We start from the raw sequence: 14483 nt of genomic DNA, 5'->3' as shown, positions 1-14483 counted from the left end.
GGTCTAAATAAGAATATTAGTGTTCAACTCTTACAATATACGTATATGTGTACCGTATTTATTGATGTAACAGTTTTTATTTTTAGTGGAGTCCTCATACCATAACCAATCATCTCGTTGGGCTCACATATAAAAGCATAATTATGTTGCTATAAAAATATGTAATATCCTTCTCATTTGGCCTTAACCAAGGAGTATAATTATGTTTCATTACATATAATTATGTAATTAGCTGTTTCATATTACTGTTATCGGTCTTATCTTTCTATCCAGAAATTAGTCATTATATACGACCTTCCTACTATAAAATCTAAACAAAAAGAAAAAAAGAAATTGGAGACTGACAAAATACCAAAATTGTAAATATATACCGTCCCTGATGGGCAATGGCCAAATGCAACTAACACATTTCCTCTCACAATTTTTAGTTGAAAAGAAAAAAATAATAATAAACCATTTATCATTTTCTTCCCACCCAAAGATGAAGAACAGCGGCGCGGCCGACGTGGATGACCCGAAAGCCCCACTTCTTCCGCTCCAAGATCCGAGTGAGGCCGGATCGCGGAGCTTCGGTCCAACTATGAGATCCATTTTGACATTAAACAACTTTTTCATCCTGCTTGGTCCCTTACTCTGCGCCGTGGTATGTCTGACCGTGAAGTTGAACGGCGGCGGCACCACCAGCCGGAACATGCTGGGGGTGCTGGCATGGATCTTCACGTGGTGGATGACGGAGGCGGTGCCGATGCCGATAACCTCGATGGCGCCGCTCTTCCTCTTCCCCTTGTTCGGAATCTCCTCCGCCGACGACGTCGCCCATTCCTACATGGATGACGTCATCTCGCTCGTGCTTGGAAGCTTCATTCTCGCGCTTGCTGTTGAGCATTACAACATACACCGGAGATTAGCTCTCAATGTAAGCTCTCTCAATTTAATCTAGTATTTTTCTTTTTATGTTTCAATTGAAATTGGAAGTGGTCAAATGGAGTTGTTTTTGTGTGACCACCTGCTCCTGTCAATTAATTGGCCACACAAATGATGTACTCTACTCTACTAATAAATGTTTTTACTACTTGTAAAAATGTTAGTTATATATGTTAAAAAAAAGGATTAGACTAAAAATTGTATTTGTAAATGGAAATGGTGCAGATAACGATATTATTCTGCGGCGAACCGCTGAATCCTCCTCTTCTGCTGCTGGGAATATGTGGGACGACAGCATTCGTGAGCATGTGGATGCACAATGTGGCGGCGGCGATGATGATGATGCCCGTGGCGACCGGAATCCTGCAGCGGTTGCCGACGGGGGAGGCTCAGTCGGAGCTGGTGTCGAAATTCTGCAAGGCGGTGGTGCTTGGGGTGATATACGCGGCGGCAGTGGGCGGGATGAGCACTCTGACAGGGACAGGTGTCAACCTCGTATTGGTGGGAATGTGGAAGAGCTATTTCCCTGAAGCCGATCCCATCAGCTTCAGCACCTGGTCTTTCTTTGCCCTTCCTCTCGCCTTGCTTATTTTTGTTGCGCTTTGGGCCATCCTCTGCTTGCTCTACTGCAGAAAAGGCACCAGCCTCGCCCTCTCTGCTTACTTGGACAGGGCCCACTTGAAGAGCGAGCTCCTTCTCCTTGGTATGTGTGTGCGTGTGTTGTCCTCGTGGTAGAACGGTTGTCAAATCTTATGGTATTTTTGATATAATGCAGGTCCAATTGCCTTTGCAGAAAAGATGGTACTTGTTCTGTTCTCGGTGAGTCACACATTTTCAAATTGCTATTGCATCTGGTGACAAAGGTTATAGTTAGAAATACATAGGAAAAAATTAACAAAAACTCTTTCTTGACTTGTGAATTCAGCTTTTGGTAGTATTGTGGATGACACGGAACATAACGGACGACATACCTGGCTGGGGATCTCTGTTTGGCGACCGCGTGGGCGATGGAACTGCCAGCGTAAGTGTTCGCAAGTGAAACAAAATTAACTATAACAACATCACTGAGGAAGAAAAATGTGTGAGCAGGTGATGGTGGCGACGCTACTATTCATAATCCCAAACAAAAAACAAGCAGGTGAGAAGCTAATGGACTGGAACAAATGCAAGAAGCTGCCGTGGAGCATTGTGCTGCTTTTGGGGGCAGGGTTCGCCATCGCCGAGGGTGTCCAGACGAGCGGGCTAGCGGACGTGCTCTCGGAGATGCTGGGGTTCCTGGAGGCAGCGCCGTACTGGGCCATAGCCCCCGCGGTGGGGATTGTGAGCGGCGTCATCACGGAGTTCACCTCCAACAACGCGACCACCACTCTGGTGGTGCCACTGCTGATCCAGATCGCAAAGATCATGCATCTCCACCCACTGCTGCTCATGGTCCCCGGTGCTATCGGCGCGCAGTTCGCTTTCCTGCTGCCGACGGGGACGCCGTCGAATATCGTGGGATTCAGCACGGGTCATATTCAGATAAGTGATATGGTGGTAGCCGGGACTCCCCTCAAAGTTGCTGGAATTCTCGCTCTTTCCATTATGATGCCTACCCTCGGTAATTCATGTTTTCAAATTTTGACGATCCTTTCAATCAATATCTGGTATTTAACCAAGAAATTGTGTGTTACATTTGCAGGGGCGTATGTTTTTGGTACAGATGAGCCAATGCTCAACTTTTCAAGGAGTAAAATGTAGCTAAATCAAGACCGGTTTAGGTTAGGTGGACGAGAAGCGCGTTTTACCAATCAGATTGCGTTTCAGGTTTCATCTTCTTGTTCCAAGTTCCAACCTTTTATGTGTCTCTTTTATGCCTTTGGAAATATCATCTATTATGTTTTCCAAAAATCATTGTATGTATTCTTTTTGTAATTTCTAAATTATGTCCATTCAAAAATTAGAAAAGAAAAAGATAGTATAAAGATACTCTCTAGTTCAATTATTTTATAATGTATTAACATATTATATTGCCTTGTTGTTTCTAGGACTGTGAAAATGTTTACCAAACACATTATTAAAACTATAATGGGATTGTAAGTTGTTAACATATCTACTAAATGACCCTTTATTGTGATATTTGTCATATCAAGTATTGGGATCATTCAGCCTGTAAAACGACTTATCAAAATTAAAAGTTAGAAATTAAAAATAAAATATCAGTAGTTTTAAAAGTATATATATATATATATATAGCATAATACTAGAGAAATCCCAAATAAAAGAGTATTTTGTCCAATTTTATTTTGTAAAAAAATGAACAATTTATTTATCTTCATATCATTGTGATAGTTTAAATAAAATGAATAAAAAAAAACTTATTTCATTAAAATACTATAAATAATTATTTTATCTAAACTTTTATTGTGAATCTTTAATAAGAATAAAATTAATTACATATTTTTTAAAACAATATAAAAGTTAAAGAAAAATATAATACAATATAAAAGTTAAGGAAAAATATAAGGATCAAATTAGTCATACTTATATAAGTATGTAATCAATGGTGCTACCAATTCAAAATAATTTAATCTTATCCTATTCAAATTTGAAGGGCACTTTGTATATATACAATTTTTGTCAATTTATCTTTATCCTACACCCTTCGTCCCATAAAAATATATGCAATTTCCATTTTCATCCGTCACACAAATATATATCCACTTTCATTTCCATCCGTCCCACAAATATATTAGCACTTCTATTATAGAAAGTTGTCCACGACTCATTAATTATATACATCAATTTATTTGTAAATTATATTATTAGGGCCCACCATTAGCATTTCTATAACACTATTTTAACTACACTTCACATTTTCTTTCTTACTTTACTAATTATACTTAAATTCCGTATTATTTCAAAATGTACATATTTTTATGAGACGAATAGAGTAATAATTATTTTTTTCAACGTAATAATTTGTATCCACCAATTCCATACATAACACTGCCATCACTATTACGTTACCACAATCTTATAACAAATCTATGCAATTAAGTTAATCAAATTTTGACCGTATATTATGATGAACCTATACGTTTCATCCATTGATGCCCTATAAATGGCATACCAAGAAGAGATCTATATCCTCACAATAAAAAATATTAAGCCACAGAGTCGATCAAATGGAGCTCAAATATCTCTCTATCTTCGTGATTTTAGGCCTCATTGCGGCCTCCACCTCCGCCGCCACATTTGGCGGTCGAAAAGCCTTGGCTTCCACTCCCACGGCCGCACCAATTCCGGTTCGGGTTTTACCAACTTAAATATAAAAGACCCTAAGGTGATACAACTTGCACATTTTGCAATTGATGAATTCAATAAAGCACATAACACCAAGATAGCCCTCTCCTCCTTGTCAGAGGCGACACAAATAGGAAAAAATTTTGAACTTGTGATCGTCGCAGCCGACGATAAAGATTCAAAAGAGTATTTTTTCTTTAATGTTTCTGTTGACAAGGGTGTTAACAAACTCACTTCTTTTGTTAAAGGGTGAGGTTTTACAATTTGTAATGTTAAAATAAGAAAAAGGCATATTAAAATGTACTGCCCCTTTATCTTTACTTTTATTTATTTTTTGTATATGCTTAATTTCATGTCTCCTAATGTTGATTTATAATGCTTAGTAATATTAGTCTGTGTAACGGCATATAATGATATGAAGAGAAGCAATTCAATAAACAATATCGTTAAAATTTAGTAATTTAAATGGACTCGCACTACCAAAGATAATGTAGCAGTGGCATGATATATTGTTGAAAATTTACGAAACTCATAGATGAAATAAAATTGTGACTATCTCATCAGTGAATAAAAAATCGATTACATAATTTATTAAAATTCCTTGAGATTGTATTTGATTTGGGTAAAAATTATAAAATTTTAGTTATAATATATGCATCCGTATTGGTAGATATCCCACCCATCATTTCAATTATAGGATGTGTGTGAATTTTAACTTCATCATTATGTATAAATAAAATTTAAACACTTCAATTTTGAAACTATATGCCTAAAACCATATTTCCATTATATTACAATTCTCTACTTTTGTACCTGTAAATTATTACTCCTATGCTGATTTTAAAAATACTAACATCATCTGTAATGAATTTGTACTCAAATCTCTAGTTGCAAATTTGCAGTATAACCAATTAGTTGGATACCTTTGGCCCAACAAGTGAGCCCAATCCGATCATGGGTTCGTTAGGTCAGCTTATGGATTCTTTCTAAAATAATTAAAATATTAATGAAATTCGTTAACGAGATTTATTTTAGAGAGCTTATAAGCTCTTGAAGCTTATAAGATAAATGTCATAAGAGTTTTGTTTGTGAACAATTTTAAGTTAGAAAAGACACTTTTGAGTTAGAAAGCAAAAATAATGGTTAGAAAGAGAATGTGAAAAAGATAGGTGAAATTGGAAGTTTATATATTGAAAACAAGAAACCGTAGATTAATTAAACGTTGTTATGACAAATGAACACCACAGAATTGACAAAATTTGGGAGCCTAACCAACAATAACACCTGTGGTTATGCACAATATGATAACTTACATATTAACTCTGGAAACCTAATCCGTGGCTCACAATGAATTAATTTGGGAGCTTCTATTTTTAGCTATCTTAGAAACTAGGAGATCGATTTTCAAACATCTGTCAACCATAAAATTAAAGGCACGCACCAACAACATAGAAAACAATTTTATCTGAATTATATTAATTGCTATTATCATTCTTTTATGTTTTTAATTTTTTTATTTGCCAGGTTACTATTTTAAATATAGAGTTCTTAAGAGTTAAATGAATATGGAGTACATATTCATTTTCTCCTTTAGTTTTGAACTTGATTGTGCTACCTGAAAACCTAAACAATTAGGGGTTGTTCGATTTGTAAGATTGCATCTTAAGATTAACTATATAGTTTGTTTGGTTCATGATCTTAGTATTATTTTATCTAACAAATCGAACACGGTCATCTTAAAGTTAGAACTAAAAATTTCTAATGTGGTGGAAATAAACCTAATTATTTCTCAACTAAGTAGAGTTGACTGATTTATAACCCTACACTTGAGTAAGTCGCTTTTTCTATTTTATTTTTAAAAAATGGCACATTGTTTTGTGAGTTTAAATGTTACAGATTTAAAAAATAAATAAGGTGAGGGTTGAGCCCGCCTTATTTATGAATCTTATAGCCATCAAATTACTTATATATTAAAAAAAAGAGAGAAATTTACTTTAATAATTTTATTAGTTACAGTATATATGCTTAGGCATTTACATTGATTATGAAAGGTATCAAACATGAATTTTTAGGAGTATTAATTTGTTAAGGGATAATTAAGATGTTAATTAAGCCTCTCTCCAATATAAATAGAAGGTTGTTGATCCACGCGAAATCATAATCATAAAATCATGGCATCCAAATATGTTCACAATTTGTACGTGATTCTCTCAATTGTGGCGGTGGCGGTTCCGATCGTGGCCACGGTCTCCCTAGGGGCGAGAGCTGGCGGTTGGAAGCCAATCGGGAAACCGAACGCAGCGCAGGTGGTTGCGATCGGAAAATTCGCGGTAGCGGAACACAACAAAGAGAAGAAGACGTCGTTGGTGTTTGTTTGTGTGGAGAAGGGAGAGTCGCAGGTGGTTAATGGTATCAATTACCGGCTCGTCATCTCCGCCAAGGATGGCGCCGCTGACAAAACCTATTCCGCCGTTGTTTATTCCAGCCTCTCGGGATCCCAATCCCTCACTTCCTTCCAACCAATTGAAAACTAATTTCCGATTAGTTGGTAGCAAAATTGTATTTCCCATTACCAAAAAAGGTGTATAATTTGTATTTTTCGCATGGTTTGTGCTTTTTAGCGATGGATATTTTGCCTCCGCTTCATGTCTTATGTATAAATACAGATAAATATAAGAGAATAATTCATATATAAACGTATTTAATATACCTATTTATATATTTTTTGGATTTTTTTGCTATCCAACACAGGATTTCTGGATTCTACATTGATGAATGATCGCATAGGTCTCCGGTGGTAATATTATCTATTGGAGAGGTGGTACATAATTTTTATTTTTTGCTATCGTAATGCAATGTTAAATTTGTAAATTGCGACACAATTGATTCGAATTTGAGACTTTTGAGTAGTTATTGTAGGCAATCATAACACTTCAAATTGTTAGTTAACATAGGAAGGATATTTTGTACTGGATCATCTTCCTATCTCTCTCTATATATTGCAATTGTCAAACATGTTGTCTCAGTTCATGATGGGGTACGTACTAAACAAGCCCAATAGCAGTGACGGCCCATCAGCCCAAAGCCCAAGGAAGAGTATCAGTTCGGCATTACCAAAGAGTTCGGCCCCAGCCTATAGCTCGGTAAAAGCCGACCAATCAAGCTCTACTCTCAGATCGGCAAAAGCTGCTCGGCAATAGTTCAGCAGTTCGGTCTCAGTTTTCAACCGAACTGGGAGATAGTGGACTCATGCAGAACCTCCACGACCTCCACTACACGATCTATTTAGTGGTGGACCCATGCAGGATCTCATGACCTCCACGACATCCACGATCTAATTAGTGATGATGTAAGCCACGACCTAATTAGTGATGATGTAAGCCACGACCTAGTTAGTGGTGATGCAAGCCACGATCTTAGTTCAATGTATAAATAGAACTTAGATCAGATAGACTAGGAGGAAGAGAAAGAAAGCTCTCTAGACATCAAATATCATATAGCAAGTCTGTATTTGTAAGCTGGTAAACCAGATCAAGCAATACAATCTTGCCCTCCTTTCTTCCCGTGGACGTAGATTTACCTCAGTAAATCGAACCACGTAATTCCTTGTGTCGTGATCTATATTCATTACCTGCATTTACTACCATCAAAAATTCGCCCAACCGTCACTGGCGCCGTCTGTGGGAAACAGAGAACCAAATCTGTGATAAAAGCGAGTTTTTGATCCTCTTCCACCAAAAAAATGCATACCAGATCACATAATACCCGTGCTTCCGTCCGTGATAACCATGAGGAAGCTAGTCCAGCCCGCAGGTCTAGAAAACAGCCTCGGGAGAAATCTACTTCCAGTTCTCACGGAAAAGGAACAAGCCGCTCAAAGACTCATCGCACCGAGTCTTCCCAGCAGCCCGATTTGAACGAGGCTGTCAAGTTGTTTTTGGCCGAGAAGCAGGATGAATTCTTAACATTCCTGCAAACAGGCCAAAAGCCTGAGACGAAAACGGTGGATTCTCCCTCCTCATCCAGACATGAAAGTCACTACCGCAGTAGTGCCGTGTCTTCCAGGAAGAAGAATCCTCAACCCCGACATGTTCCTGTTCCTCCTCGGTACCGGAATCACAGGAGAACTCCATCCCCTCCATACCGAAGAGATGTCGGGTTCGCCATGTACGGAGCATTGAAGACTCCGTTCTCGGACGATATCACCCGAACTCCCTTGCCACAGAACTACCGAACTCCGTCGATGACTTATGACGGGTTAGTGAATCCTCATGACTTCCTGGGACGCTATCAGTATAACATGGCGAACCAGGGTCTCAATGAGGTCCATATGTGCAAGCTGTTTCCCGAGCTGCTTATCGGGAACGCAAGAAGGTGGTTCGATAGCCTCCCCCAAGGCAGCATTAGATCTTACCGAGATCTAATAGATGCTTTCCACAGGAGGTTCTTTCAGAAAGCGGAAGCCCGAATCACTTCGGCTCAGCTGCTTTCTATACGTCAAGGTCGCGACGAAAAGATCAGCGACTTTATAACGAGATTCCACAAGGAATGCCTACAAGTAGATGATCTCAATGATCTACTTGTCATTTCGGCATTCCAAAATGGAATCCTGCCCGGAGCTCTCTACAGAAAGCTCGTGGAATGCAGTCCGCAAACAGCTCAAGAGATGTGGGACATTGCGGACCAGTTTTCTCGTGCCGATGAGGCAGACCGTCGAAAACGGTCTTTAGACAGCTCATCTAGAGAAGACAAAAAGAAGCCCGATCATAGCGATCAGAGGCTTCCTCGCCGAACTCCTTCCCCACTAAAGGAGGGATAGCGGTCATCCGAGGTGATCAAAAAAGAGCAAGAGTGTTTGCAGATTGCGCTTAAAAGTGCCGAGCAATCAGATCGGTACCATCAAGCATAGCAATCACAGCAGCCGGAGTCAGAGGCAGGCGAAATGACCGAAGTCACACCGGAGCCGAACTCGATGGTGTACGGCACTGAAGCCGTGATTCCGGTTGAGATCGGCATACCCAGTCCCCGAACTCTTAATTTCTCAGCAGAACTGAATGAGGACGGACTGAGAGCCGAACTAGATCTGGCCGAAGAAAGAAGAGAATTGGCCTGCATAAAAGCAGCCAAGTACAAGGAGCAAGTAGCCCGGTATTATAACCAAAGGGTAAAAAAGCTGCAATTTCAAGTGGGAGATCTCGTCTTGAGAAACAACGAAGTAAGCCGAGCAGAAAAGCTGGGCAAACTCGAACCCACATGGGAAGGTCCATATCGGGTGTCAGAAGTCCTCGGCAAAGGGTCTTATAAATTGACTCACATGTCAGGAGAACAAGTACCCCGAACATGGTACATTTCCAACCTCAAGAAGTTCCATTTGTAAGAGACAGTCCGGTCAGTCAGTCTTGTGTCTAGTTCGGTCCTAGGGGTATGTGTTTTCTTTATTTTTTACTTGTTTTTCATGTTTGTCTATGTGCGTTTTGTTTGTCTATGTGCGTTTTGTTTGTCTATGTGCGTTTTGTCTGTCTATGTGCGTGTCGTCTCTTACAAATGTTACTGAGGTATCTTGTTCTTCGAAGGCTGATCCCCTTTTTAGAACATATATAAGCCAACGATTGTGAGTCCAAGCTTCTAAGGAGGATACAAGACCACAATTCAGCTTAAGAAACAAGCAGTCCGTCTGAAACGAACTGCAACAAAGGGAAAGTCCGATCCACGCGATAAAACTCGCCGAATTAGGACAAGGGAAAGTCCGATCCACGCGATAAAACTCGCCGAATTAGGACAAGGGAAAGTCCGATCCCCAAATTAGGACAAGGGAAAGTCCGATCCGAGCGATAAAACTCGCCAAATTAGGACACAAGCTTAGTCCGGTCAAAGAAATTTACTTCATAAGACCAAAGACGAGTCCGGTCAAAGAAGTTTACTTCATAAGACCAAAGACGAGTCCGGTCAAAGAAGTTTATTTCATAAGACCGAGGACCAAGTCCGGTCAAAGAAGTTTACTTCATAAGACCAAAGACGAGTCCGGTCAAAGAAGCTTACTTCATAAGACCGAGGACGAGTCCGGTCAAAGAAGTTTACTTCATAAGACCGAGGACGAGCACGATGAAACTTTTTCGCTGAGCTGTAAATACGCAGTGATAGAAGCGAAATGAAAATTTCATTTATTAAATCTTGTTCGGCATATAATTCTGCTGCCCTACGAGAAGGCGTTACACCATTACAAAGGACTATTCTACTGTCCATGGTTGCTAAAGTTGAGCCATCTATTCACAAAATCCTCGTGAAGCCGAGTTCGGCCATTCCGGGCAGCTGAAGAATAAGCAGGTCGACGAGATGCTCTGATCGACCTACCGCCTCTTCCTTGAGTCCGGGAAGTTCTGGCACCTCGGCGGCGAAGAGTCTCTTCACGAAGCATTTGTTGATCTTGCTCACTCATAATCACAGCTCCTCTACGAACTTCAGTCCGTCCTTGTCTTGACGTTTCCGGTTGCTCCTGAGTCCGTTCTCGTCTTGAAGTTTCCGGTTGCTCCTGAGTTCGTTGCTGATTTGGAGTAGGATTTTGAGCAAGTGGATCAGAGCTTTGAGCTGGAGTATGAGCATCTGTTGGCGGGAAATGCCTAAGGAATCTCTCGATTGAAGGACGCCGGGAAAGAACGATGTCGTACCGAGAAGCCCAGAGCCGCAATGATTTCACAACTTGTTGGCAAGCCGAGCTCTCCAGCGCATTGTTCCTCCGGAGTACATGAAGCTCCTCCCACAGTTCATCAACTTGATTCTGAACTTCAGATATGCTCATTCCCCCGCGTCCGCAGATGAAATCCTCATACGCAGTCCTCTCAGCGACGGCAGTATTCAGCTCGGCCTCCAGATCCTTCTTTTCGGACTCTAAGTCCTTATTGTCGGCCTCCAGCTTCACTAAACAAGCCAAGAGTTCGTCATTCTTCATCTGGTCAGCTATGGCTTTTTTCTCAGCTTCGTCTAAAGCGGAAGAGTACAGCCGCTTCCAGTGAAGTACCTCCAGCTCCTTAAGAGTTAAGAATACAAAGCAGCCTATGTCAGTTCGGCATTTCAGTTTACTGAGCAGGTAGTAAACCACAATAGGAGTAAAAGAGAGTACGAAAAGCTATACGAAGACACAAGTGCAGAAAGAAGAATTTTTTCATTCATAAGAAAAAATTTTTTTACACAAGGAGGGCTTCAAGGCCATTTTACAAGAAGGAAGAAACTAAACTAAGAGAAGGGAGACGAAATCATACTCCGCCAGCTTCGTCTCCGGCTCCTCGGTGAGGTTCAGCTTCCTTCTCCTTGTCTGCCTCAGCTTCAGCCTCGGCCTCCCTGCTCCCCCCAGCCTGCTCGGTGCCCCCATCACCGATCAGCAGCACCTCTTGCTCGGCCTGCCTGTCTCCGGTCTGCTGATCAAGCTGCTCGGTCTCACCCTCTCCGTGGAAAATTGGAGCGGGTGAAACTGGCCCTAAGGAGGCAAAGATAGCCTCCATATTCTCGTCCCGGTCAGCTCGGCAACTACGAACTCGGTCAGCAGAAAGCAGGACCGAGGACGAAGCAAGCTCCTCAAGGAGCGGCAGACTCTGGAGACGAGCTGCTATCTCTCGGCCGTACAGCGGCAGGACGACTTCGGGCCCCTGCTCGGCATTATCGGTCATCAGTTTCAGCAGATCACCGACAAAGGCCGAAAATTGATTGCTCAGAAAGAGTTTCTCCGCGAAAGCACGGAGAACCTCCCCTTGGGCAACCACGGCGGCAGCATCCCTCCGTTTCGTCTGCTCTCGCTGTATGACGAGCTGGTTTTTGGCAAACTGGGCTTCATCCTGGGCCGAGATCCTAGCAGCTCTGGCCTTCTCAAAGTCTGCCTTAGCCTGTTCGGCCTGGTGACGAGCAGCCGCCAACTTCCTCTGCATCTCAGCATAGTCGCTGGACGCTTTAGAGAGTTCGACCGCGACGAGCTTGGAGAGCATATCGTTCCTCTGAAAATGGAAAAAGGAAAAAGTCAACCGAGGGGCCACAAAAAATACAGGAAAAAAGCAAGGCCAGAAAATCAAGAAGAGAATTCACCTCGGCGAAGTCCGTGGGCCATAAAAAGGGCTCACAGATATGTTCCGAAGGAGGCGCCAAGACCACGTCTTTCTCCGGCGCTCTTGGGGGCTCTGGGTCTTCCCCTTCCTATTTGCCGAAGTCGACTCCGGCTTTTTTGGATCCGAAGAAGAGGTCTTTTGCCTCTTCGGATTCTTCTCGGCATCAGACGCCGAGCTGGTGGTTTTCGGCCTCTCCGGTTCCTTAGATTCGGAGGATTTGCGACCGAGCTTGTTTAGCAAGTTCACTGCCAAAAAGCAAGAAAACAAGGTTAGTTTTCGTCGTCAATGCAGTAATGCATAAAAAAGAAATCCTCACCCTCAGTCTCTTCGTCCGAAGACGAGGAGTCGAACACGAAGTCGCCCTTGACGAGCTCAGACTCCGAGTACTGCTTCCTAATCATGGGAATCTTATTGAGCTCGGCCTCGAGCTCGTCCAACGGTTCTACCCGAGGATGAGGAATAACGGACTTCGGCCCTCTCCAGGAAAAGTCCGAAGCCGAAGTCCTATTATAAAAAAAGAAGCGATTTTGCCATTTCGGCCATTTGGTTTTACAAAAGGCTCTAAAGGGCTGTAAAGGGATCAAGTAAAACCAAGATCCCTTCCTCTTAAACTGGAAGAAATTAAGGATTGCCCTCAGAGACAGATCCTTATCTAGCCTACGCAGTTCGGCAGCAAAGGCCGATAAGTGCCTCCAAGAGTTCGGAGTCACCTGACCTAAAGGGAGTTGAAAAAAATCTAGCAGCTCTACAAAGGCAGGGGGAAGAGGGAAACGAAGCCCGCATTCCAAGCCGGCTTCATAAACGGTGGCGTAACCCTCCGGCGGCGAGTCAGCCCTATGAAGGTCGTCGGGAATCGCAACCTTCCCCCCAGGAAAAAAATATTTTTCGTGTAGGGATATCACAGTATCCTTACTCAAGATGCTGTGAAAATACTCTACGGTCTTCTCCCCGGATTCTTTCCGGCTAGAAGACCCCTTATCCCCCTTCCTACCGCTACCTGACTCATAAGACGAAGAAGAAGACATAGTTCTTACTCTTTGAAAGTCTGAAGAAATTCTGAAGAAATTCTTGAAAGCGGAAGGAAATTTTTACGCAAAAGAGAGAGAATGCAGAAGAAGCAATAGCAAAAGTGTTCAAATGATGAAGAAAGGACGTATTTATCAGATTCGGAGAAGATTTCAAAATCATCGCACCGTTTCGAATCCCACCTTTTCAGGATTCAACGGCCGGATTTTACTGTCGCATTTAATGCAGTCACGCGCAAGGCACATCCCCTGACGTCAGCCTTCCCCGTACCTTTATCCAGAATGCCGAAGTGACTCGCTTCGCCGAAGTGATTCACTTCGCTTTTCGGGGGGGGTAGTGATGGGGTACGTACTAAACAAGCCCAATAGCAGTGACGGCCCATCAGCCCAAAGCCCAAGGAAGAGTATCAGTTCGGCATTACCAAAGAGTTCGGCCCCAGCCTACAGCTCGGTAAAAGCCGACCAATCAAGCTCTACTCTCAGATCGGCAAAAGCTGCTCGGCAATAGTTCAGCAGTTCGGTCTCAGTTTTCAACCGAACTGGGAGATAGTGGACTCATGCAGAACCTCCACGACCTCCACTACACGATCTATTTAGTGGTGGACCCATGCAGGATCTCATGACCTCCACGACATCCACGATCTAATTAGTGATGATGTAAGCCACGACCTAATTAGTGATGATGTAAGCCACGACCTAGTTAGTGGTGATGCAAGCCACGATCTTAGTTCAATGTATAAATAGAACTTAGATCAGATAGACTAGGAGGAAGAGAAAGAAAGCTCTCTAGACATCAAATATCATATAGCAAGTCTGTATTTGTAAGCTGGTAAACCAGATCAAGCAATACAATCTTGCCCTCCTTTCTTCCCGTGGACGTAGATTTACCTCAGTAAATCGAACCACGTAATTCCTTGTGTCGTGATCTATATTCATTACCTGCATTTACTACCATAAAAAATTCGCCCAACCGTCAGTTCACAAAATAAACTCTCTCAATTCAGTCACCACAATTGCTCAAATTGAATCCCAGACAAATAAAATTGGGTTGGCCAACCAACAAACATCACTTCCCATTTTGGAAGGTTTTTGCGAAAGTAAAAAATAGGAGTACCTGCTAAATAGAATAATGCGGATGAATTACAAAAAAATATCTGGC

The 14483-nt window shown here is 42.0% G+C and overlaps 2 protein-coding genes across 2 annotated transcripts; both read left to right on the top strand.

Annotated features, from left to right (window-relative positions):
- The first annotated feature begins 374 nt into the window (after positions 1-374).
- Positions 375-2962, top strand: LOC121746226 (tonoplast dicarboxylate transporter-like). Its single transcript, XM_042140164.1, has 6 exons — positions 375-916; positions 1150-1627; positions 1700-1743; positions 1850-1945; positions 2014-2524; positions 2606-2962. Exons 1-6 carry the CDS (start codon positions 380-382, stop codon positions 2662-2664), a joined length of 1725 nt encoding a protein of 574 aa, XP_041996098.1. The 5' UTR covers positions 375-379; the 3' UTR covers positions 2665-2962.
- A 3418-nt stretch (positions 2963-6380) lies between these two features.
- Positions 6381-6743, top strand: LOC121746028 (cysteine proteinase inhibitor 5-like). The gene has a single exon (XM_042139965.1). It carries the CDS (start codon positions 6381-6383, stop codon positions 6741-6743), a length of 363 nt encoding a protein of 120 aa, XP_041995899.1.
- Positions 6744-14483: the final 7740 nt, after the last annotated feature.

Source organism: Salvia splendens, chromosome 8 (assembly GCF_004379255.2).
Source record: "Salvia splendens isolate huo1 chromosome 8, SspV2, whole genome shotgun sequence".
NCBI classification, from domain to species: Eukaryota; Viridiplantae; Streptophyta; class Magnoliopsida; order Lamiales; family Lamiaceae; genus Salvia; species Salvia splendens.
Note: the sequence above shows the minus strand (reverse complement) of the source record. Positions and strands in the feature narration are given on the sequence as shown.